This window comes from Streptopelia decaocto (genome assembly GCF_964273445.1).
Source record: "Streptopelia decaocto genome assembly, chromosome: 3".
Lineage (NCBI taxonomy): Eukaryota > Metazoa > Chordata > Aves > Columbiformes > Columbidae > Streptopelia > Streptopelia decaocto.
In genome coordinates, this window is record NC_138656.1 from 42332115 (window position 1) to 42355548 (window position 23434).

At 41.4% G+C, this 23434-nt stretch overlaps 1 protein-coding gene across 9 annotated transcripts in view; it reads left to right on the forward strand.

Moving 5' to 3' along the window:
- The first annotated feature begins 11055 nt into the window (after window positions 1–11055).
- B3GALNT2 (beta-1,3-N-acetylgalactosaminyltransferase 2) overlaps window positions 11056–23434 on the forward strand; it is a 29115-nt gene continuing 16736 nt past the window's right edge. For 6 of the 9 annotated variants that reach the window (XM_082048422.1, XM_082048427.1, XM_082048423.1 and 3 more), the window contains exons 1-4: window positions 11057–11289; window positions 20454–20601; window positions 21908–22008; window positions 23094–23287. In XM_082048422.1, coding sequence (XP_081904548.1) covers window positions 11187–11289; window positions 20454–20601; window positions 21908–22008; window positions 23094–23287 — 546 coding nt within the window. In that variant the 5' untranslated portion in view covers window positions 11057–11186. Of the gene's footprint in view, window positions 11290–20453; window positions 20602–21907; window positions 22009–23093; window positions 23288–23434 lie in introns of all 9 variants that reach the window. The other 3 variants (XM_082048426.1, XM_082048430.1, XM_082048429.1) reach the window with 2 other exon arrangements.

A 23434-nucleotide genomic window follows, 5' to 3' on the forward strand; every position in this document is an offset into this window, starting at 1 on the left:
ACAAAGTTGACACAGCTTATTACAGTATTGCAAACTGCTTGCTTTCTGTTTCCAATTAGCCTTAGCATCTGAGTCCTGAGATTGAAACATTTCACAGTAGTTGTGAGCATCGTTAGTTAGGAGAGCTGCATTTACAAAAATCCAGTATTATTCAGAAGAGGGGAATGTAATTGTTTTGGACTTAAGGTTTTTCTCCAAAATTGTTCTTCAGGTAGTTGTAAAGGTGTTTGACTTCTTATGCTTTTAATAGTTGGTTCCTATGTTTGTGGTTTCTTTCATCCTTTTATAACTTCCATCAGGTAAAAAAATTTGTATCTATTAAGATGTTTTCATGCTTCTACAATGAAACAACGTGGAGTACTGTAAATGGCATATTTATTTTAGCAGATATCTATAATATATCTGAAGAGGTTAAACTGTATAAGCACAGCTCCTTAGTGGAGAATATGACAGCTTTCTCTAATACCCTTATTTATGAGTTTCTTGAGTTATATGTACTACTGGCAAATTACTAATTTGAAGGGGTGGGGGGTAGTGGGCACACCTAGAAGAGCAGCAGTTCAAAATAATTGTAACAGCTTTGGATCACATAAGAATATATGACTTTATTCAATAACACCATCAAAATGCGATGTGTCTGAACAGAATGGCATTATCTGTATGGTTTTTGTTGTTGGATTTTTTTTATGCCAGCTTGATCCATAAATCAACATTTAAAAGAATGTCTTTTCCTCTGATCCCTCCAAACCATAAAATGTCTTTATTACTATTATGTTTTTGTACTACTTTGACCTTTGAGGTTGTTTAGATAATTGATTGCTGAGTTCTATGCTCCAACATCTTGCCTCAAACACTGCACAAAAATATCTGAAAGTTCTTGGACATTTTTATAAAAGTAAATACAAAGAAAGTGTGCCCTCCAAAATGTGGCTTTGTCTAACAGTAGCATTTCCAGTAAGCTGAAGCGATGAATTTTTATTTTCATCAAATGGTCTGATTTTATTCCCACTAACTTCCATGAGAACAAGACCAGGCCTGTTACTGTCCTAACGTTGTACTCTTCTCTCTCTCTGTGTTATTTCATATGCCATTAGGCTTGTTGCTTTGTATTTCAGGCCCAGAAAACAATGCATGCTCCCTGTTAACAGTTGGGGCTGTCATCTTACGGAATTAGAACTTCGGGACAGAAGTTGGAGTCAAGGAGTTTTTGACATATAATTAATGATCCTTTCTTCATATCTTAGTGCTTGCTGTTTTGATGAAATGAGACTTCCCAATGGTGGATTAATGGCAAATTATATCAGTAGCATTTGTGGGGCTGGCTGTTTTGCATTCCTCAGGTTAATCTCCTTGCTTTACCTTGAATTTAAAAGTTTATCATTTCAGTACTAAAATGTATTTCCCTTCTCTCTATTAGGTACCAAATTCCCCTTCTTTGCTTCCTACACCAAGTATTAAATTAGTAGCAGGGTGCTTGGCTGGTGCTGATAGGCAAGATTTTTAAGCTAGCCTCTCTGAAATTATGGTTGGAGGAAGGGAAAATTTGAGGAAAGTTTAAGTTAAGGTACTCTAGGTCACACCATACATTAAAATAAATACAAACTTTGCTGATGGTGACAAAGGTAAACATAGGAGGTGTTGCCAACTGCTTCTGAAGTACATTGTAACAAAGCATTTTTGTAGTGATTTACAATAGGATCAGGTCCAGGAAAAAGAAGGAGTAAGAACAACAGTCTGTAAGTGTGCATATTAAATTATGGAACTTTAATATAGCATTCATTTATCCAGTTGGATTCTGATACCAAAGGAGTAACCGAAGATGTACTTTGGGACGACCTGATTATATAGTTTTTCCTATCTTTTCATTGTAGAGGAGTAAAAACTTCCATACATAATTCTCCTAGAAAATGTCGTAGTTACGGCTCTCCTTTCAGTCTGCATCAGAATCTGGATTTGTTTCTTCAAGGGGACAAAACAAAACTTGGGGGTGGAGTGGTTCCTAAAAATAGAGGTTTCTTGTACTGAAAACTAATAATACTTGAAGTCCTTAGACTGACTTAAATAGCACCGTAATGTGTGAAAAATAGTGGGCAAAATTACCAGAATAAGTGCTATATAAAATGTTATTGGAACCTGCATAGTTAATCTTTAGGGAGAATGATATTTGGAATAAATACTGTGCATTTGCACCTAATTGAATTCAGCTTTCTAGCACTATTAAATTAAGTACAGCCATAAATACCAGAACTGGTATGGGATCAGCTTTTCTGTCTGTTAGAGGAAGATGTACGTGTCAAGTACATTTACACCACTCACACTTGTGAACAAACAAAACGAGCAGCTTTACCCTAAAATAGGGTCTTTTCTTTCCCAAATTCCTATTACAAGTAGAAATGGCACAAGATCGTGTATTACTGCCACCTACTGATGAAGTGATAAACAGCCGACTGAAAAAGAAAAAAATACCAACATCAGCTAGAAATGACCTCAAAGGAGGATTTTAAATTAATGCACGTACTCTCAGAAACAGAGCGCCAGCACTTCTGTTTTCATGGTCTGCATTGTGTAAGGTATCGCCTGTCACTCTGGTACTGCTGGGGTGCAGTTCAACCTCACGCTGCGGCTCCAGACTTCTCAGTTTCGGGAAAGAGAAGAGTCAAATGTATGATTTGGTTAAACAGATCAAGTGTCCAGCTAAAAAACACTTTAAAAGTCGTGGAAATCTTTGGGTGTATCAGTTGGTATTGCTGTGTACTCCTTTCTTGAATTTCATTTTCCAGTTTCACATGTGACTCAAATGCCTGTTCCTCATTGCCGCTGTGGCACCACTTATGCCACCACTTACACTTTTGCCTTCTGCTCCCCTGAGCAGGTGATGTGACTGCAAATGGCAGTAAGGGGCCGAGGGGCACCGGCGCAGTGAGCCGCTACCAACCTCCCCCGTTTGCCTTCCTCTTTGTAGAACCCTGCAACAGCTTCTGTGGGACTGACAGCCACACTATTCCATCCCCCTCAAGCTTTGCTCCTGGCTGCTGAGTTTTTTGTTTCATGGTGCGGGTTTTTTTCCAGTTATTAGAGTCTAGGCCAAATACCTCCCCGTGTACCACAGCGTAAGTGTACAGCTAGCACAAAGCTTAGGCCACTGTTCATGCTTAGAATAGCATTTTACGGAAAATGCACTAAGCATGGCACGAGGACGTGTTTCAAAAGACCACCCATTCCACAAAATCTGTTTGCTGTGTAGACTCTCACTGTACCATATCCTGCTGCATCTTTGAACTTCAGGCTGCATGCCTGAGCCCTTCATTCTTTCTATAGCATGCTCTGAGGAGATGTGCGATTGTTGTTTTTTTTTTTTTATGAAAGGAAGGAATGAGGCAAACTTTGTAGAAAAAGACTACTGTGACTTTTTAAAAACCTTTCAAGTAGCAGTGACTTTAAAGATCTCTACAGTATAACAGCCTCTCTCTGGCAAGGTGGCGCACATTTCGGCTGTAAAATTATAATTAACTTTCTTGTTGCAAAGACTGTTCACTACTGTGGTTCTTGTACTGATTCCTGTCTGAGAGGTTTCCCCCTGGAGAGCACCCAGCTTTCATCCTACTCATCAGAACACAACACACAGATTTCATATTTATATATATGCAATTCTGATACAAACATGTTAGTCATATCCTGAAAAGACCAAGTGAAAAAACTAGAGATGCTAAGATTCTCATGAAAAAACACCTCAACTGAAACTTTGAAAATATAGAGAATGTTATAGAGAACAGCCTCTCTGAGGTATTTTCTTCCTTTTCAGACAGCACATGCATGTTTTGTTCTGGGAGTTTGCTTCAGACTTTGGTAAATAACTATAGAGAACAACTATGAAATATCTATTCATGAGAAATTAGAAGGCCATATAAGTGATTTTATTTCTCTACAGTTCTGCCCATACCAGCTAAATAAATACTTGCAACAAGGATGTGAACACATTTGAGGATATTTACACAGAATCTGAACAAATGCAAAAAATGCATTAAAAGGTCATTACAGAAGCTATGTTAAGCACTCATTTAAGAAATGTCAGAGTTAAATTTGCTTATGCATCTTCTATTTGCCTCTCTTATTTGTATGCACTACGATTCCATATTGCCATTGCAGGAATTTCCCACAAGGCACAGTATAAGCAATGCTCAGTTAATGAGCAGTTACTCAATACTGTTTTGGTGTCTTTAGTCATTGTGTAGCCCCAGGCCTGATTTACTCGCAAATTCTGCTTTCAATATAGAACTATTGTCTGATGAGCTTCTCTGTGGTGCTCATCACGGTTTGCTTCACAAAGTATCTCCACTGTATCCTGGATGAATGCGAGGGTGGAACTGTTCCCATCTTTCAGTGGGAAGCTGAGGCAGATCCTGAACAGAGCAGGTGAGATTGTCAGTACCTGCCTCTTCAGAGTGGTTAGCTCTTTCAACAGCTCAAACAATGTTCCCATTTGCTCAAGCTTCAGCTGTGAATCCTCAGCTCTACAAACTGGAGTGACTTTTGCAAGTCAAACACCCAGAAACTGAGGGAAAAAAAGCAATGTGAAATGTTTAGTTTCATGATTTTCCTGGTATCATACAGAGGCAATGACCTGTAGCCTTGTCACACTATTTCCTTGTCCCACCTTGTTCACCTCACATCTTCTGCAGCAAATGAAGCAGCCATCTGTAGCATACTCGAGCAGAGAACATCCAACCTAAAGCAGAGTAAGCACCATGAGGGGGAAATTGCACCAAGTCAGGTAAGTATTTTTTTAATTAAATATAGCCTGAATATGATCTATCCAGTCACAGATAATAGTGAAATTATATGTAACATGTGACCAATCCGCTTTATAATTCCCCCATCAGCATAACTCTTTACCATGCATGTGATGAAAAAGCGTATTTGCTGTCATAGGTTTCAGCAGAACTTCCTATAAACCTTATGCTCTTTTGTATCCACATCGTGAAGTCTTTGTGCCACTTGTTAAAAAAAGCTGTATATGAGCTGCAGGTGAAATAGGTGGCCCCACCAGCTGGCTGTTGCCTGATTATTGCAGATCTCGTGGTGTTCCACATCTCTGCAAGACACTCCCTTTTTGGTCTCTGGGATGTGCCTGTCAAGACACAGCTGCTACAATACAGATGGTTTTGAGTCCATTTCTATTTTTGATTGTCATGAACATGACAAGAAGTCAACTGGTACTGTGAAATTTATTATTGCTGTATTGGTTTGGACAACTGTGATGTCCTTGCAAGCCAATTTTGTATGGTATTATTGTCATCAACTCTTGTGCAGGTTAGGCTGGGTCTCATAAAAAAACCAAATCCAACTAAACAACACCTTCTTTCCAGAAGATAACAAAGATATTCCAATTTACCCCTCTCCAGAATAAGGGATGGTGACCTGGTCATCCAACTGGACACTCAAGTGATGGCTCTGTGAGGGGACATGAGACTTGAAGCTTCACCTTTCTGTAAAGAAAAATGATTTGAGGCAAGTTGGGTTATCTTTGTCTCAATACGATGTCAGAGCTGTTTTCTTTGCTAGGTTCTTGCAATGCCAGTGAAAGGATATTCTTGGACCTCAGATAAGTCACTTGAAACTGTGGCTTCTGCCACAAATGAGAGCCATGTGCCAAAACCGTTAAAACTTCTGCACAGAAAACATGAGGGAAGAAGAGCAAGTTACAACATTATTTTGCTGACCTAATTCAGCAAAACTTAAAGTCACTGCTCCAAACAGACATGAGGATGCAAAAACTTTATTTAAAAAATAATAATTAAAAAAGTCAGCAAAATAATAGACAAATAATTTTAGACAAAACAAGAACATTTTTTTCTTAATGTTCTTAACTTCCTTAACTGGAAGTTAATTTGGAGAAAAAAAAAAAAAAAACCAAACTGGAAAAATTATGGAGAAGATTATACTGGGTACTATGGAAAGGCATCTAAAGAACAATGCGATAATCAGGCACAGTCAACATGAGTTCACAAAAGCAAAGTCCTGACTACCTAATTGTATACCCTTCTGTGGTGCAGTTACCTGTCTAGAGAGTGAAGCAAAGGTGGTGCATGTAGTTTTTCTGGATTTTAGTAAGACTTTTGATACTGTCCCTCACAGCATCCTTCTGGTCTAACTATGAGATGAGCAAGTTCATGGTGTGCTGGGTGAAGAACTGGCTGAAGGGCAGATCTCAAAGGGTTGTAGTGGATGTGGCTACATCTGGTTGGTGACTGGTTGCCAGCTCTGTTCCTCAGGGCTCAGTTCTAGGGCCAGATATGTTCAGTAGATTTATCAACAATCTAGATGCAGGAGTTGAATGCACCATTAGCAAGTTTGCTGATGCTACCAAACTGGGAGGTGCTGATGACTCTTGAGGGACAGGAGGCCTTGCAGAGGAATCTAGATAGATTGAAACATTGGGCTATAATTAAGGGGATGAAATTTAACAAGTCCAAATGCTGGATTCTGCACAAGTATAGATGGGGAGAGGAGTGGCTGAGGGGCGATCTCATTGCTCTCTGCAGCTTCCTGGGGAGTGGATGTGGAGGGGGAGGTACTGAGCTCTTCTCCCTGGTACTCAGTGATAGGACGTATGGGAATAGTTCAAAGCTGCACCAGGGGAGGTTTAGACTGGACATTACAAAGCATTTCTTTACTGAGAAGGTGATCAAACACTGAAACAGGCTTCCTAGAGAGGTTGTGGATGCCCCAAACCTGTCAGTGTTGAAGGGGCTTTTGGACAATGCCCTTAACAAAGCACTTTATCTTGGTCAGCCCTGAAGTGGTCAGGCAGTTGGACTAGATGATTGTGTGTCCCTTCCAACTGGAATTTGTTTTCTATTCTATTCTATTCTATTCTATTCTATTCTATTCTATTCTATTCTATTCTATTCTATTCTATTCTATTCTAATTAACTTTTCAAAAATTATTAAGTTATTTTAGCTGGAATTTACCAAATGTTGCAGTGTGAAACTGGTCATTGTCACTGCAACCCTCAGCCTAAAGAACTGAAGTGTGGAATAGCTTCAAGAGAGACCATTCTTCAACTGGAACCACTGAGTAGCCTTAACAAAAAGAAAAAAAATTCAGTGCAACTTATGACACCCCATAGTTCTCTAGGTTCAGAGCTTCTTACAGATCCCAGCTTCACGCTTTTTTATGATCAACTGGTATGAAAGGGTTGCAAGACTAAGTTCTGTTGCAACCATGCCCTGAAGCATTTAACCACTATGATGGAAAGAGTCAAATCAATGTGTTTTCTCTAAAGAAAATACTTGCTCCTCGACCTTTTTAGTTCCTTGAATCTCTTAATAAAGGAGAATGTAGAGTAGAATTGGTAGTCATAGCATATCTGGATTTTTTTCAATGACTAGTAAGTCTCCCTTAAGAGACCATTAAGGAAGATAGCCGTGGGCAAAATCTTGTTAGATTCTTGCCTCCATTCAGTGTATAATACAAATGAGCTGCATGCTGCCCAAAAGCTTTCTAATAGCATCTCCCTTAGAGCTGGCTGGTCACATACCATTGACTTTGCTGCTGCTAATGATAGGAGCTGACAGGCCCGTCAGCAAGACAGCCTGTTTTCCAGAGATCAGTTTTCACAGGATTCCTTTGTCTGTCCTCAGGAGACCCCAGTGACACTGACAGCATTAATAGCCTAAGCCAAGGAGTCTGGGAACTCCTCTGCAGCTCCACTTCATTAGGATAGGAAGATGGAAAGGGGAGGCAGAGAGACATCTCTTCCATTTGGGAAAATAAACAAAATCTATTTGTTCTAAAGATCCTAAGGAAGGTAAGGAAAGGATTGCTAATACCTCAATACAGACAGTGAGTCTGTTTATGTTATGAACACTGGAAAAATTAAAAAAAAAAAAAAGACAACACACTCTTGGGATGCAAATTTACAACCCTTTACATTCTAATAAAATCCTTCATACCCTGATCTGTAATCCCTTTTAATATATATTTTTTTTAATAACTGAAGGTTCAATGATTTTGTGGAATGTAATATATCAGTATTATTGCAAGGTATGAAGAAAGTTAAGCTCAAAATCCTCAAAACACAATCTCTCACCAGTCCTTCCTCTGCTTTCAGGTGGAGGGCACACAAATCAATAAAACACACAACTCCCTAGGGCTGAACTCTGCTAAAACACACACAGCTCTGCCTTGCTTCTTGCTCCTCTCATCTGCTGCTCGTGTCCTGAAAAGTTCACAGTCACTCACTTGGGGCAATGAGTAGGTGAAGAGACACTAAAGGATTGAATGCTGTGGACTGGCTGGCTGTGGTACTTGACTACAGCTCTGGTATCCATTGCGTCTTCTCTGCGTCAGGCAGGAGATCTTATCCAGAGACATTACGCAAATTTAACAGAAGCGTCTTAATTTTGCAAGCAGCCTAAGGGGCTAAAATTTCTTCTTTCTCCAGGTCTTGTGCCCAACATGATGTGCCTGTACTGTACTTTGTGTGCCAGAGGTGCTACCTGAGTCTGTAATGTCAGAAAAGTAAATCTGCTCAGAGAATGCAGAATAAAAATGGTGTATTTTTGAATGATACATAGAATCAGCATAACCCAACTAATTCTGTCTTCCAGAAAAATAATTTGACATTACCTAGAAGTTATATTTCAGATCCATTTATCTTTTCATAGTATGTATACCCATGATTCTTAAATATCTGGAAAAATCTCATTGTTATACAGGCCAAGACTTTTCAAAAAGTGCACCTAAAATTTGGTGCCCCAGATCCATGTTTAGAAACCCTGATATCAGCTTGCTTCCCAAAAATACTAGTCCTCATAAAAGCCCTCAAGAATGCAAACTGAAACTGCTTTGCTAATGAGAACTTCTGAAAACTGGGTTAATGGTTGGGTCTGATCATCTCACAATTTTTCACACAGGTGCACATTTTCAGTGTCACGCACAACATGGGAGGTACCACTGCTTGCATCTTCTACACATGATGAAACTGGGGGGCTGAGATACATCTTTGGCTTTAAAATCTTGCAGAGAATTTGATAGAAAGTGGAGTAGGAAAGTCCAGTCCTCTACAACTAAACTGTATTTTTAATAATTTCTTGCATGAGTAACCAAAAATGCATATATATTATCCTTTTGACCAGCACACCCTGTTTCTGTAATATGGAGAAACAGATTTCTCCTGGTTTGTACATTATGTAGTCCTTTATCCTTGAGCATTATAGGTAATACCATATAGAAAGCAAGATATTAAGGAGTTGTGTCCTCTATTTTGTCTGCAAGGAAATAATCACTCCCAGACATGTTTATAGGATTGATCCCCATGAGTTCATGTGGCTCTGGGTAAAGCTCAGGGAGAGAACCTAATGTACTGACCACAAGGAATACAGGCATATATAGAGTAATATTAGCAGTTGGACCGGTTTCATTTCTGCAGCTGAACCTGCTGAAAGGCAAGTAAAATGTAAATAGTGATTAATAACAATAGCGTTTTTTGTGTAAATGCTTTACCTAGCAGTATTATTTGCTGACAAGTACAGACTCAATTGCATATTAAATATGTGTAAGTATGCAAACAAACTAAAATTGATGTTTTTCCAACACATTTTCCTTTTGTTGTTTAAAGCCAGTATATGAAGGTTAAAGTCATCAGTTTTCCTTCTAATATCTCACTCCAGTTGATGAAAAATGAATCTTAATTAAGCTGTTTGAAAGCACTTTAAGGATTTTCCAAGCACTTTTCGCAACTTGGGGAATTAAAAAAATCCAGATTTTAGTCTTTTTTTTTTTTTTTAAATAAAAACTCAATCCTTTATTTTAGTTATATTTCATATGTATCAGGTTCTATTACTAAATTATGTGTTTCTGATAGAATAGCATCAGCAAGCGTTCATTTAAGCCTTACAGCTATTACACAAGAACTTCTGGTTTATACATTAAATTCTGAGAAACTGCAATTTATTTATCCACACCACTTATTTTTATTTTTATTTTCCCCAGATAAATTCACCCTCCAGGAGTCTAGGAAACAATTGTGGTTTTATATCTGTATTCAGAGGGACCAAAGACAAGTAACTTCTCAAGGTGCTGATAATCTTATGCTCTCCTCTATCGAATCCTACATAAACCTCTTTAGTGTTCTGCAGATGGTTGCCCTTTCAGCGGGTCAGTCTGTAGCCACCCAGCTTCTCAAAGCTTTGGCTGTCGGTAAGATGCAAAGCTGAGCTTGGATTATTAATATCTGATAATGTACTTCTGCAAGAACAAAAATGCTACTGCCAGTTCTTGACTGTGATCCAGTTGCAGCTAAGGACACTTTGTCTAAAATCTCCCCTGGAATTTCAGTCAGATAACATGTACCTTACTGGAATAAAATACTCCAAGAAGCAGCTTGTCATGCTGTTCCAGTTCTTTGCCAAAGCGAAGCACTCTCTCCCCTCTGTTGGCTTGGTGAAAATTGTTCTGGAATGCTATTTTGCGACTATACGATGACTTTTTTTAAAGGGGCATTCAGCAGATAACCGTATTTTTGCTCAAACACAGATGAACGGGGCAGGTTTTTCCCGTGGCTGGTGCCCGGCGCAGCGCCACGCTGCACCCCAGCCCCAGCCCCGGCCGGGCCGCGCTGCGCGGCGGCGGGAGCGGCGAGCAGGGCCGGAGCGGCGGGAGGCGAGGCCGGCGCCGGGGCCCCAGGGCAGCCCCGCCGGTCACAGAAGCCCCGTGTCTCCCAAGAGGGCAGCAATTCGTTAGGGCAACGTGCTGCTACAGCCCCCGGGGACTCTCCCCCAACATCTGCTCCCCCCTGCCATGTAAAACGCGAGGTAAAGCCGCCCTTCCTCGGCCTTCCCCCGCGAGGAAGGGCTCCCGCTGGGCTTTCCCACGCAAGCAGCTCCCACCGCCGCCCCGCCGTTCGCGGCAGAGCCGGCCCCGCTCGCCTCAGCCTCCCGGGGCCGCGCCGCCCCGCGGCATTGTGGGGGCTGTAGGCGGCCGCCGCCGCCGCCCGCGCCGCCGCTGCCCGCCGGGGCTGGGGCGGGACTGCAGCTCCCGGCGGCCGCGGGGCAGCGGGGCCCGGCCCGGCCGAGCAGCGGCGGCGCGGGGAGGAGCCGCGGGCGGCCGAGTCGGCCCGTCGCCCCGGCGCCGCTGGAAGAGGCCGGCGCGGAGGGGAAGGGGCTGGCTGCGGCGGCGGCCAATGCGAAACTGGCTGGTGTTGCTGTGCCCGTGTGCGGTCGGGGTTGCGCTGCACCTCTGGCTGCTGCTCGGCTGCTCCGGCGGCCCCGGGAGGTACCCGGCAGGTAGGGCAGGGGCGGGTGGCGGGGCTGCCCGGGACACAGGCACCGCGGCTGGGCAGGGCTCCCCCAGGAGCCTGGTGAGGAGGGGTCGGGGCCGCGGGGAAGGGCGCCTGTGCGGCTGGGAAGGGGGCGCCTCAGCGGTCTGGGGCAGTTAAGGGAGCCGGGGGGCGAGGAGCAGCTCGGCGGCGGCCTCGGGGAGCGGGGAAAGGGTGTGGGGGGGACTGTGGCCGTTAAACGGCCGGGGCCGTCCCCCCCTGCCCCGTTAAGCCGCGGTGGTGCCGGCGGCTCCGGCGTTTCTGTGGCGATGGGCAGCGGTCTGGCGGGCGGGAAGGGGGGGGTCACCCCGCTGGGGAAAAGCGCCCGGAGTGCCTGCGTGACGACTCGTTACGTCGGGCTGGCGTCTGCGATTTAAACCGGAGGTACCGGCCGCGGTGTGTGGTTGTCAAGGGTGCGTCGCACGTTTCCGTGGGGCAGCAGCCCCTTCTGAGCGTCTCCTGCCCCGCCGGGGCCCCCCCGCACCCCCCGAGGGGCAACACTCACCCACGGGGGAGACATTCCCACCAGTTTCGCTTGCGGCACGTCGTTCCCAGCCTTAGGAATAGCTCCTCGCATTGTGCCGTGTTTGTCTTAGTGGTCTGTAAAACCCCCGTGGTGCAAAAAGCTATTAATAGGATCGGGTATGATCTAAGGCAAGTGAAATCAGACTACTAAGGACTCAACATGGTGCTCTTTGTAAAATGAATAAGTTTTTAGGCTGTGAATCTGCACACCTGGTAGAAACAGGCATCTGCTGGAATATAAACTTTTGCCAGCTACCTATTTGTGCTGTTTGAGAACATTAAGAAACACTCCACAGGACATGTGAAAATACTATAAGGAAAAAATGGTGTTTTTTTTACTTGAAATCTACTTGGAACTCTGTGTAGTGACCCAGTAGCTTGTTCACTGACAGTGCCATGCATCGCAACTGGTGCTTGTTTCCTGTGCAGTGTAGGCAGCTGTGAGGAAAAAGAGTGCTGCTTGCCCATGGCGACTAATGATGCAGGTGTGAAAGGAGCAAGGTCGGTGCACTTGGGTAGTTTGAAAGTGGTGGAGTTGTACGGGTGTCCACTATGTCTCTATTGTGGCTGTTGCATGTCAAATGAGCGGTGGTCACACTTGAATTATAAAAGAACCAGAGTTCTAATTGTTAGCCTGAATGCATTTGAATTGTCTGGTTCGTTTGTTCTTGTCTTTGAGGGTGCCACTTTTGTAACTTCAGTGAATTAATTTGGAGTTGGAGGTGACAATGTGGGATCTCATGATGACCTCTCCTGCAGAAATGTGTTTTCCACTAACAAATATTTCTGAAGAAAATCCAGAAGTTTCTCAGTTGGGAGGAAGGGTAGCCTTGCTCTACAGAGATTCACTATTACAAGCAGTTATTACTGGAGTTTGTGTTTGCTACTGTGAAACTACATTGCATTGGATAATGTTAGGATAACTAGGATTAATAATGAAAAGACAACTTCCATCATCTCTAAGAAAATGTTCCATACAATACATTTGCTGTCTTTTTGTAGGTCTGATCCTTGTCTGATAATTCCATTAAAGTACCATGAAATGTACAAGCTGTAGGTATGGCTGCCTTGGCAGGCGAAAGAAGGATGCGCAAAGGGACCTCTTTTATCTCTGATGTCTTCTGTGTTATATTTTTTTATTATTCTGTGTGGTTTAGGAACATTAATGAATTTGTATACAAGAGTAAAAAATGTCCCTAATAATTAAAACACTTGCTGAGTATGAAACTATTTAAGAAGATCCGGTGCTGCCTGATAGACAGTCTTACTTAATTTGATTATCGAGGTTTGTGCATTTTTTTTCTCGTGTACTGCTTCACTGGTATGAACAAAAATTAAATATGATCATGGGACAGTGTTTTACAATAGCTGTGACATAAAAATGCATTATTTGTGTGTTACTTGGTATTTCTGTGTAGTGTCTTTGTGTCTCAACATTTGCAAAATTAGCTACTGGTGGAGGTCAAGAACAGCAGTTCTGTTTTTTGAGTAGTTTAATTCTCCTCTCAATAGTCATAACACACATGCAGACCAATGGAGATTTGTTAAAAAGATGAAAACCTCGTTTAGTGATTAGTTAGCTTGACTCACTAACAGAAGACTGGAATAGACATTTCTGGCCATCAATTCTGCTTACTTTTTCTAATAAGCAGCTCTTGATCTCTGTTGTAAAATGACAGCTGGGCAGCCTACGTTTATTTAGCCGAAGGTTGGGGTGGCTTTTTGTTTGTTCACTTGGGTTCCTAGCAGTCTTAGGGAGAGGTTGTTCCAGAAGCTTGCTGTCCTGATTAGAAATGTTTCCTCATTTCTGGCCTAAACTTACTTGCAACTGCTTTATGCCCTTGTGTTCTAAAGTCTTTCAGTAAAAAGGATCTTTCTCCTCCTTCAAGTACCACTCCATCATATAACCATAGAGATAAAAGGTATCTGTTTTAAACCTTTGTTTTCTTAAGCTGAGCAATTCAAGTACTTCTAACTTCTACTGGCAAAATAGGCTTTCCATTTCTGAAAGGCAGTGTATTTATGTTGTCTATAGGTCAGGTGATTTTAAATGTGAACAGTGTTCCAGTCTTCACTTGTTCCACCTATTTCTGTTCCTCTATTGCAGGGGTGTCAAGCTCATTTTCACTGGGGCCCACATCAACCTGTGGTTGCCTTCAAAGGACCCAATCTAATTTTAGGACTGTATGAATGTAGGAGCAGTTACATTCATACAGTCCTAAAATTAGATTCGGCCCTTTGAAGGCAACCAAAAGACTGATGTGGCCTCTGGTGAAAATGAGCTTGACACCCCTGCTCTATTAGATATACCTCCTTTAATAACACCTTTCTCAACTACCCCACGTGAAAGGCCTGTGGTCTGCCTGCATGCTTTGGCCCTCAGTCGTGTTTCTCCCTGTGCTTTATTCCAGTTCTCACTGTGTTCATGATCACTTTCAGCTTGGTGTCACAGAAGATGGAGTACACTACTTGTAGGCAGTAATAGTTAATTGGAAAAAAATAAATAGGATTGGTTCTGAGACCAAAGGCACTGGCCTTTGCTTCAGTGTCCTGACTTTAGTGGCTCCCTTCTTTCTTTTTGTTCATCAGTTAATGGAACTGTAATTCACACTTCTGAGCAAGATTTGTGCAAGAATGTACTTTTAGGTTTAATTGGAGTCCTTGTTGAGCTAGTTACAAACAAGTGCTGTCCAAAGCAAGTTTGTGGGTAGGAAGCTGTAGTTATTTTTTTGTAAAAAATGTTAGATAAATGCTAATTATAAAATGACCTCAGAAACTTGAGAAAGAACAGACAGACCTGCTTTTAGCACTCCAGGTGGATTCATTGCTAATTCTGTGTTTTAATTGATGGCACAAGTCTTATTGAGTAGGAAATTACTCATGGTAGGGCTTCGGTTACAGTGCCTAATCAGAAAGCCCCACACATTTGATGTAACACACTACTTCTTTGCTGATGCCAATGTCCTTTAAGACATGATTCCTGTTACATTTCTGGGGGAGTGTGGCAGCTAAGAATTGGCCCTTTTGGTTTTGTTAGAGTCAGTCTTTTACTAGTGAATAATTATGCAACAGATTTAAGAACACCATTTTCTAGAAACTGCTTGTATGCCATCTGTTGTCCTGCGGTTCAGCACGTACTTCTTCAGGCACTGGCCTAATGGAACTGCATGCACATTGGTTAGGCTGGCATTTAGTGATCTGCTTTGCAGAATTGTGACTGTTCCCCTTCACAGACTAGCCTGTGTACGTGACAGGTGAGAGAGAAGGAGGGAGAGCTTAACCTGCTTTTGGCTTTTCAGCCCTGAAATAACAAAATATAGGAACCACCTCTGAGGTTATGAGTGATGTTATATTCTTTAAGGAGAAATTCTGTTCAAATGTGATACTTTATTATTAATGATGTTTAGAGCACCATCATCCCACCAGTATTACACCTGTCACTTTGCAACTCAGAAGGACCCTGCTGTCTTATTTCTTGAAGGGAATGCTGTTGATGGAAAAGAAAAAAAAAATCTCCCTAGAGAGGTTTTCCTCTTTGAATCTGTAAAGCTTGTTTAAAAGCTTGTCTAAAGGCTCGTCTGTCTCAAGGAGTGCTGTGATCCTTCAGAAACCAGGGGTATACATCTTGGGGATTTTTAGTTCTGGTTTAAAGTAGGTACTGCAGGGGGTCGTGTAGCTCTTCTTGCAGAGAAACCTGTAATGCAGATGAGCTATAGCAGGTTACTTTAAGTGAAGAGGATTAGAGAGCGGGAAAGAGTTGCTTTTGCCCTTTGGTTTGTTCTTTTTTCTGCGTGTGTCAGCATTCTGTGAATACAAACCTTCTTTATATGCAGTTAATTCCTTCCCCCGTGTTTGTTTGGATCTTTCACAAAGATCACAGAAGAAAGAGGAAGGCATTTAAAAGCAGGAATATGGTTACAAAGTCACAAGAATAGGCAGAGATAAAAACCTGGAATGTGTGGGGTTTTTCTGAGGGGAGGGGGTGGTGTTCTTTTTCAGTTTTATCTTCTGAAGCGGATTAGTTGAGAATATTCTTAATAACTTCTGCCTGGCATACTTAGTTCCATTCATTGATTAAAAAAAGAACAAAGAAGGAAAAAGAAAGTAGCTGCATGGGTAGCAGAAGGTACAAAGCCCAGCATTCTGTGGAGCTCCCTTGCCTGAGCAGTCTCCCGTGGCAGTTCTCTGGTGCCTGACAGTGCAGGTAAGCCTACACTGCTGTGTTTCTCAATGCAGCCACTTACAAGAAGGCTTTTCTTTGTCCAGTCCAGTTAATGAAATGTGGGAACTTAATAACTTTGGGGACTGTGCACTGTGTCAAACTTGACTGAAAACGACTGGCAAATTTAGTATTTGGTAGGAGGCTTGTGAATCAAGATATGTGCAGCAGGATCATATTTACTGTGTTTATTGACAAAATCAAACTAAATGATCTCTCAATCTTTTCATCTCCTTATAATGACAGTAAATATAATTAACAGCTTAGCTTGACATTTTACTTGAGAATCAGTCTCACGGGAAGAAGAGATGCATGTTAATCTTTTTAGTTTGGGATTCTGAAAAACTTCAAGAGCTATTGACTGCTGCTGGGGTGGTTAAAATCTGAGCAGGGCCAGCAGCCTGCCTGTCAGCAGTGATCTCTTTCTGTGGCCACCTGACAGGGGACACACCTCTGCATCTTTAGCCTTGTCTTCTAAGGGCACCGCTCTGTGCTCTCTATAGGCACTTGTTTACCTCTTCCTGCATCTCTCCCTAACTTTGATATGTTGGTAGTTCTCAGTCAAGCTTGACGGACAGCTGAAGGTCCTAAAGACCAGTGTTTTCACCAAATTTAATGAAAGTCGGTGACTGAGACAGCTCATACTGAAGTGACAAATTGTACTGTTAGAAATACACGTATGGTCAGACATCAGAGAATTATGTGGGAGCCTGTCCTTACAAATACGCAGCCCGGGAAAGCTTCAGTAAGAGCTTGTTATTAACCACGTGACACAAGACTCTGACAGGCTGGACTTAGTAGTTGTAGAGCTCACAGGAGTACTCCTTACGGTTACTGTACAGAACTAAGTGGATCTCAGCAGTTGAGAGAGGGCTGCTTCCTTCCATGTTTTTGTAGCTTTTGCTGTGGGTTAACAGCCTCAGGCAAAACAGCAAAATCAAAGCAGTTTTGTTTCTGATGCTAAAAGAGTGTCAAGCAGGCATTGCACATTTGGCTACTTACATTCCACTGAGAAGTCTTGGGCTGTGTGATGCAGCTTTAAGACAGTAAGAATTCAAAAGCAATGCAACTAGTGATGGTGTGACTGGATTGGAAAGGCTTTCTGTCCTTCTGCACCTCTTCCGTTAGCAACACTTGAAGAATTTGTTGTGGAATGTGGTATGTAGCTTTTTTCTTCCCCCCCCCCCCCCCCCCCCCAAGTACAAACTTTACAGGGTTTTTTGTCTGTGTAATTGGAAAATGTAAAAGCTTGATTACCTTGCACAACCAGTGCAAGGTAAGAGCAATATAGTATGCATTTTTAAGCCTATTATCAAGATGTAAAATTTTGGCGTAAGAATACACAAAAATATGACATATAAGTTTGGACTCCAGTGACAAGTATTGATTGCTTGTATAAATACTTTGTTATTATTGACCGGGAGGTCAGCAATGTTTTCTCTTAACTTGTGCTGCATTAGAGTGTGTATATATATGCACATATCTGAATTCTCCTTATAAATTAGTAATAGCCTTAGTCCTTTTTTTTTGTTGTGCCTCTGACTTTATGTTCCCTTTAGTGCTAGTTCAGGGAGAGACATACGAATCTATGTTTTTTTCCGTAGGAAGTAGAAATGTTTGCTAACAAGCAGAGTTCATTCATTAGGTTTTTGTTAAAGGAAGGTTTATTTTTTCCATTTTCAGTGGTTTTAAAAGTAAAATGGCATAAACCTTCAGACAGAGAAGACAATCTTCTGAATATAGACTGCTGTAATGCTACTTTACTGAGCCTGAAGATGACCTAAAACGAGAAAGAGCTGTCTGTTCTAAAAACAGTAGGATATTAATTCTGAAGCATCTGTTACATTAACATTCCCACATGAATGGTTCATAAGGAAAAGCTTCACTCATTTTTAAATACAAACTAATTAAAAGTTTGTATATGTCATCTGAGTAGCTTATTTTTAGTTTTTTATTTTTGATTTAAGCCAACTTATTGTATTCTGAGTCAACTCGCCCCATAGACTTCTGCTTTTAGTTTTACTTTTCTCTTAATTTTGGTTTAATGAAATGGTTCTGCTTCTAATTAAAGATGATATCTTAAAAAACAAATCTGTGTAAACAATATCTCATGTGCAGTCCACAAACATGTTAGTCTTCCTATGAGATTTATATCGGGAGGCTTGTGGTTAAGGCTGCAGAAGCTGTTTGAAGAATAATCAAAGGATGATAGAAGAGCCAGGAAATAAAAGGGATGTGTAAGGAAGAATTATGAGACTATAGAGGAGTTTGCTATAATGTTGTAGTCTTATAAATGTGTGGCTGTCTTGTGTACCTCTACTGTTGTGGGGACCTGGTGGATCTTGGCTATGTTATGGCCTCTGAAGACACACAGACCCTCTGGATAGTCAGTATTTACCAGCATAACGAAAAATTAAGATTATATTCAGATTGACAAATGTGTTTGATTTAGAAGTTTCTTCAGATGTTATATAGGGCAGTAGGTTTGTATTTAGCTCTGCCAGCAAAAAAATCGTGTTTCTGAACCTTGCCACTAATTCAATGGTTGTTATTAGAGATGTAGTTGACTTTAGTGAAAAACTGAAGAATGAAACTAGCGGCTTGCTGCTTGGGTTTTTAAGTTGTTCTGGGCATAAGTTGATGTAAACTTTCTTAATGCGTTAATGTTCAGCTTAAGTTATTGATAAGGTTGTAACCATTGTCAGTACAGATTCATTTAAACAACTGTGGAACTTAAACTTTTTCTTGAAAATCAGTGTTTGCATGCTTAGAGCTAGAATATTTAAGTGGGAAATAGGCTGGGAAAGGTTTGTCTGTGGAAACATCTCTCCACTTTCCCTGCTCTTGTACTGTTGTGAGACTCAATTGCAGACCACTGTTTTATTTGGCTTTGGGACTAGGGAGTCAGGTGCAAGCCATTATCAATAGCCCATAAAGAAAAAAAAGAAAGTTCCACAATCTCTTGATGTTGATTCAGTGCAGAGCAAGGCCAAGGCCTCTCCACTGCACTCTGAAGATGGAATATAAGTCTAGATGGATGGATGTGTGGTGTGATTTGACACAGCAGTTCCTGTGGCTGGTGCTGTGAGGTCCTAGGCTAGTGAGGTCCTGGGCTAGTGAGGCCTAGGCTAGACCTGTCTATCTTCTCAGTTTCCAAGTGGAGAAAGGGGAGGCTAGTACAGAAGGAAGAACGTGGATTATAATTCAGCTCTTTCTATACAGACTTGGAGATATTTTTGGTGTCTTTAAAATTAGATTACAAAAAATCTTGTTTATGCTGTATGCAGTAGTTTAGAGGGCCCCCACATTTATGTTTGTTTTCTTTATCTGCAACCTAATTAAAAAAATAGTCAAATGAGAGGAAAGCAATCCTTTGCTAAAGCTAAATATAAATTTCTCAACTCTAGAATGTCTAATAAATTAAATTATGCAAATTCACTTTAGCTACTTGCCTGACTCTTTGCAGGCTCAAAGGCAGAGCTTCCCAGGTCTCTTTCTGGTCGTAAACTTGCTTGAAATTAAGTCCAGCTTTCATGATCTCTAAATTAAAACAGCACAAGCTAAATCATAAGATTACAAGTGTTGGCGGTGACATCCAGCTATGAATAAAGCCAGAGCATTGCCCTGATTAGGGATGTAATGCCCCATGTGAAGGCAGAGTGATGTTCAACTTCAAAAGATTAGAAATGATAGGCCTTGACATGCTAGATTGAAATGGTGAGGCACAGGGGGGTCCGACAGTTTTAAAAAGAAAGGGAAAAATGGGCTTATTTCTGAATGTGGCAGGCCTTGTTTCAATATTTTTTCCTGGGTAGAATAATGGTGAATTCTAACAGTGAGGGCCTGCTACCAGTGATGACAAGCCCCCAGGCTTTAGGGATAAATCATGCTGGAAGAGGTATCAGTGAGCAAGCAGAAGGCCCAGGCTCTCTCAAGAGCTTTGCAGAGAGACCAGTAGGACTTTGTGTCTTGCCCACAAGGTTTCTGATGTTTGGTAGGGAAGAGAAGCCCAGCAAGAGTATGTTTCCTGGAGGCAGTTTGCTCATAAGACAGACAGGCAAATATTTAAGGAATGGAAGATGCTGTCAGTCAAAACCAAGGCTTATGTTTTCACCTGCTTTGTGAGTTACAGTTTTAGTTTTTGTTTACCTGCACGGACTTGCTCAGTTCATTGCAGTAAAGTTTTCCTAGATTGCTAGTGAAGGTTTTGACATGTTGAAAATATTTCCCTGATTCTGAACCAAGAATGCAATGGTAATTCTACTTCTGTTTTTAGTGTTTCAGGCTCCCAGTACTCTTGCTTTTGAGATGCATTTTAATTATTGCTTGCCATTCAGACTTGTGGTAATATGTGCATATAATAAGTCTTTGTCACTTTATATTTCTAGGTCCGCTGGCCTTCTTTCCTCAGTGGAAGCTGAAACATTATGATGTTATTGTAGGTGTTTTGTCAGCAAGACACAATCATGAACTGCGCAGTGTTATAAGGGACACATGGTTCAAGCACCTGAAAGAACATCCTGCACTGAGCCAACGGTAATCTCTAGTGTGTTGTAATTTAGGGGGATGGAGACTGGGCGGGGGGCGAGGAGAGACTATAATGCTTAAATGCCATGATTTCATTTTTTTTGATGTATTTTATTTTATTGCATGATTTGTGAGCATCTTGTATTCTGTTTTTTTTTAAATCTGTTTAGTAATGTATAAGAATACTTCTTGTTCTAGACTAGAACTGGTTTTTACACAAGGAATAAAATGTAATTGTTTGACTATGACTGCTGTTTGTTTTTGCAGTTAGTTGCCACTGTTCATTAGTGATGTATAAGATTTTCCCTTTTTTCTGTTGCAATATATGAATTGTACAGTATGCAATTTGAAATGCTTAGTAATCCAGGATATTGAAAGCAGGCAGGATCACATTTGGTGAGAAACCCCTAAAAGACTCTTACAGTAGCTTCAACTGTACAGTTCAGGTTTATTTCCCACTGCACCAGGCACCCAAGGCTGCTGCAATGTGAGTGACCTGCAAAACCCTTCCTGATTGCTTGCATAGGTGTGACAGTCTGCAGACAACTCTGTTCTTGCTGAGAAAGTTCTGCTGCAGTTTATGCCTGGAAACACTCTCGTCTTGATAGGTGTCACATCTTAATACCTGCCTTGCACTCAAAGCCACTTACCATTCATTAATTTGGTGTCAGCATGCAGCAGCACAGTGACTTCAATCAGCTGAAAATGTGGCCTTTCATAGCTTATATGAAGTTCCAGGAGGATATGTAGCTGCTAGGTGAAAGGCTGGGCTAAGGTGCGTCCTTTTGCTCTTCATAGTGCTTGTTGTCTCCTGACTGTGGCACAACCATGATGTGGGCTGGAAAGAGCAACCTCTTGTTTTGTGAAGTTGAGACATTTCATTGTAATGAACAGCGTGGAGTTCTTGTTCCTCCTTTGATGCTATTTGTCTTTTTTCTTATTATTTTATTTCATTGCCTTTTGAATGCAGAATGTTTCAAATAATCTTGAACTAATAACAAGGCCAGGCATGGAATAGCAGGGCTTCAGGATCCTTCAGTGTTGCCTTAGGTCTTTTTCTATTTAGTGTGCTGGCTGTCTTGAATCCCATTCCTAGTTGCCAGTCTTCCTGCGCCTCATTATGAAATGTGGGTTTAGAATTGAACCCTTATGAGGGAATGAATATGGTTGCTCTTCCTATGCACCCTAATTGCTGATTTTTGAGGTGTTCAATATCTTAATCCTGTGAAAGACAGGCCATTGTGGTGAAATAAGTTTATTGAAGGTGGAGGGAGGAGAGAAGAGAACTGGTGTTAATAAAACCAAATTATTTTAGTGTCCTTGTGAAGTTTATAATAGGTGCGTATGGTTGTGCTGTGCCAGTGGAGGACAGAGAAGACCCCTACTCCTGCAAACTTCTGAACATCAGCAACCCAGGTATAGAACTTAAGTTTTAAAAATTCTGTGATCTAAACTGGGACTAATCATCTTTCATCGTGAGAGTAGTTTGGGGTGCTTAACTGAGACAGCCACTTTTGAAAATAAATGCCACCTAGAACTTGCTGTCTAAACAGTTCCACAACCTTCCTTTAAGTACCATGTGCAGGCAAGGAAATGGGATAAGGAGGGGAGGCCATTGACTTCTAATGGACTTGCATTTTCCTTGCATTGGCAGACTGTCTCTCCCATATAATGCATGTTTTTACCCAATCTCTGTGTAAAATGAGGTTGGAGAGAGCTGGAATGACCTGGTCTAGTGTCATATGTGAAGACAGTAGCAAGTGCCAGAGTCTCAAGTGTCAGGTGGACTTTTCTGGTGATGCAGTGAATTCTAAGCAAGTCTGGCTCATAGGCTTTTCAGATTCTGCCCGAGAGAGGGAACAATTAAGAAATGTACCATGGAGGTGAAAATGAAATGCTGCCATACAAAAATTCCTAACTGAAATTGTAAATTCTTCTTGTCACTGTTTTTTCTATTTAATTTTTATTCTTTAATTGCAAGTAAGCCCTGATTCACCATAAAATGAAACTTAGGTTACTTTATCTTTTGAGTGGCAACATCCAATGCTTGACCAGTCTCCCACAAATAAATGGTACCTCAGGGCTTAGGGAAGAGATAATGCCAAAAAGCAGGCAGCTGAATGAAGTGGAGGTGTATGCCATTTTGATACATGAATAATTATTTTAATACGCTACTATATACATATTCATGGAATCTAATAGCATTTTTGTCATCACTCTGTTGATTTATTATGTTCCTAATATTTTCTCTGTGCCTATGTAGGCACTGATTTGCAGTTGCTGGTAGCTGGCAGATTGCTGCATCGCTCTCTATGAGTTTCTCCTTGCTGCAGTCTGCAGCCAGTTGTATTTTCCTCTCCAGCGTTTGATTATTCTTGTGCACTTGCGAGCTATGCTAATTAATCAGAATGCTTTGCATGTATCTAGTGTGCTTTGTGTGTATCCAGTTCAAGAACTATGAAGTCTTCTTACATTACCTCTGTCCTTTCTTCTTCATACAGTTTTGAATCAGGAAATTGAAGCATTCAATCTCCCTGGGGATGTACCTTCCGTGCTATCTGAAGACAGAATTGTCAGTGTGAACTTTCGTGTACTTTACCCCATTGTCATTACCAGTCTTGGAGTATTTTATGAGGCTGATGGGGTGGGATTCCAGAGGAACATCACTGTAAAACTGTACCAGGCCGAACATGAGGTAGAGTATTGTAGTCATCTTTTGAAAGTGGACTAAAGCATGTTGTCTCTAGAGTGTGGATTAAGTTCTTACAGAAAGCGATGTGCTGTGTTGATGATTTAGAAGTACTTAACTGACAAGCATATGAATTATGTTTTTCTTCTGTTT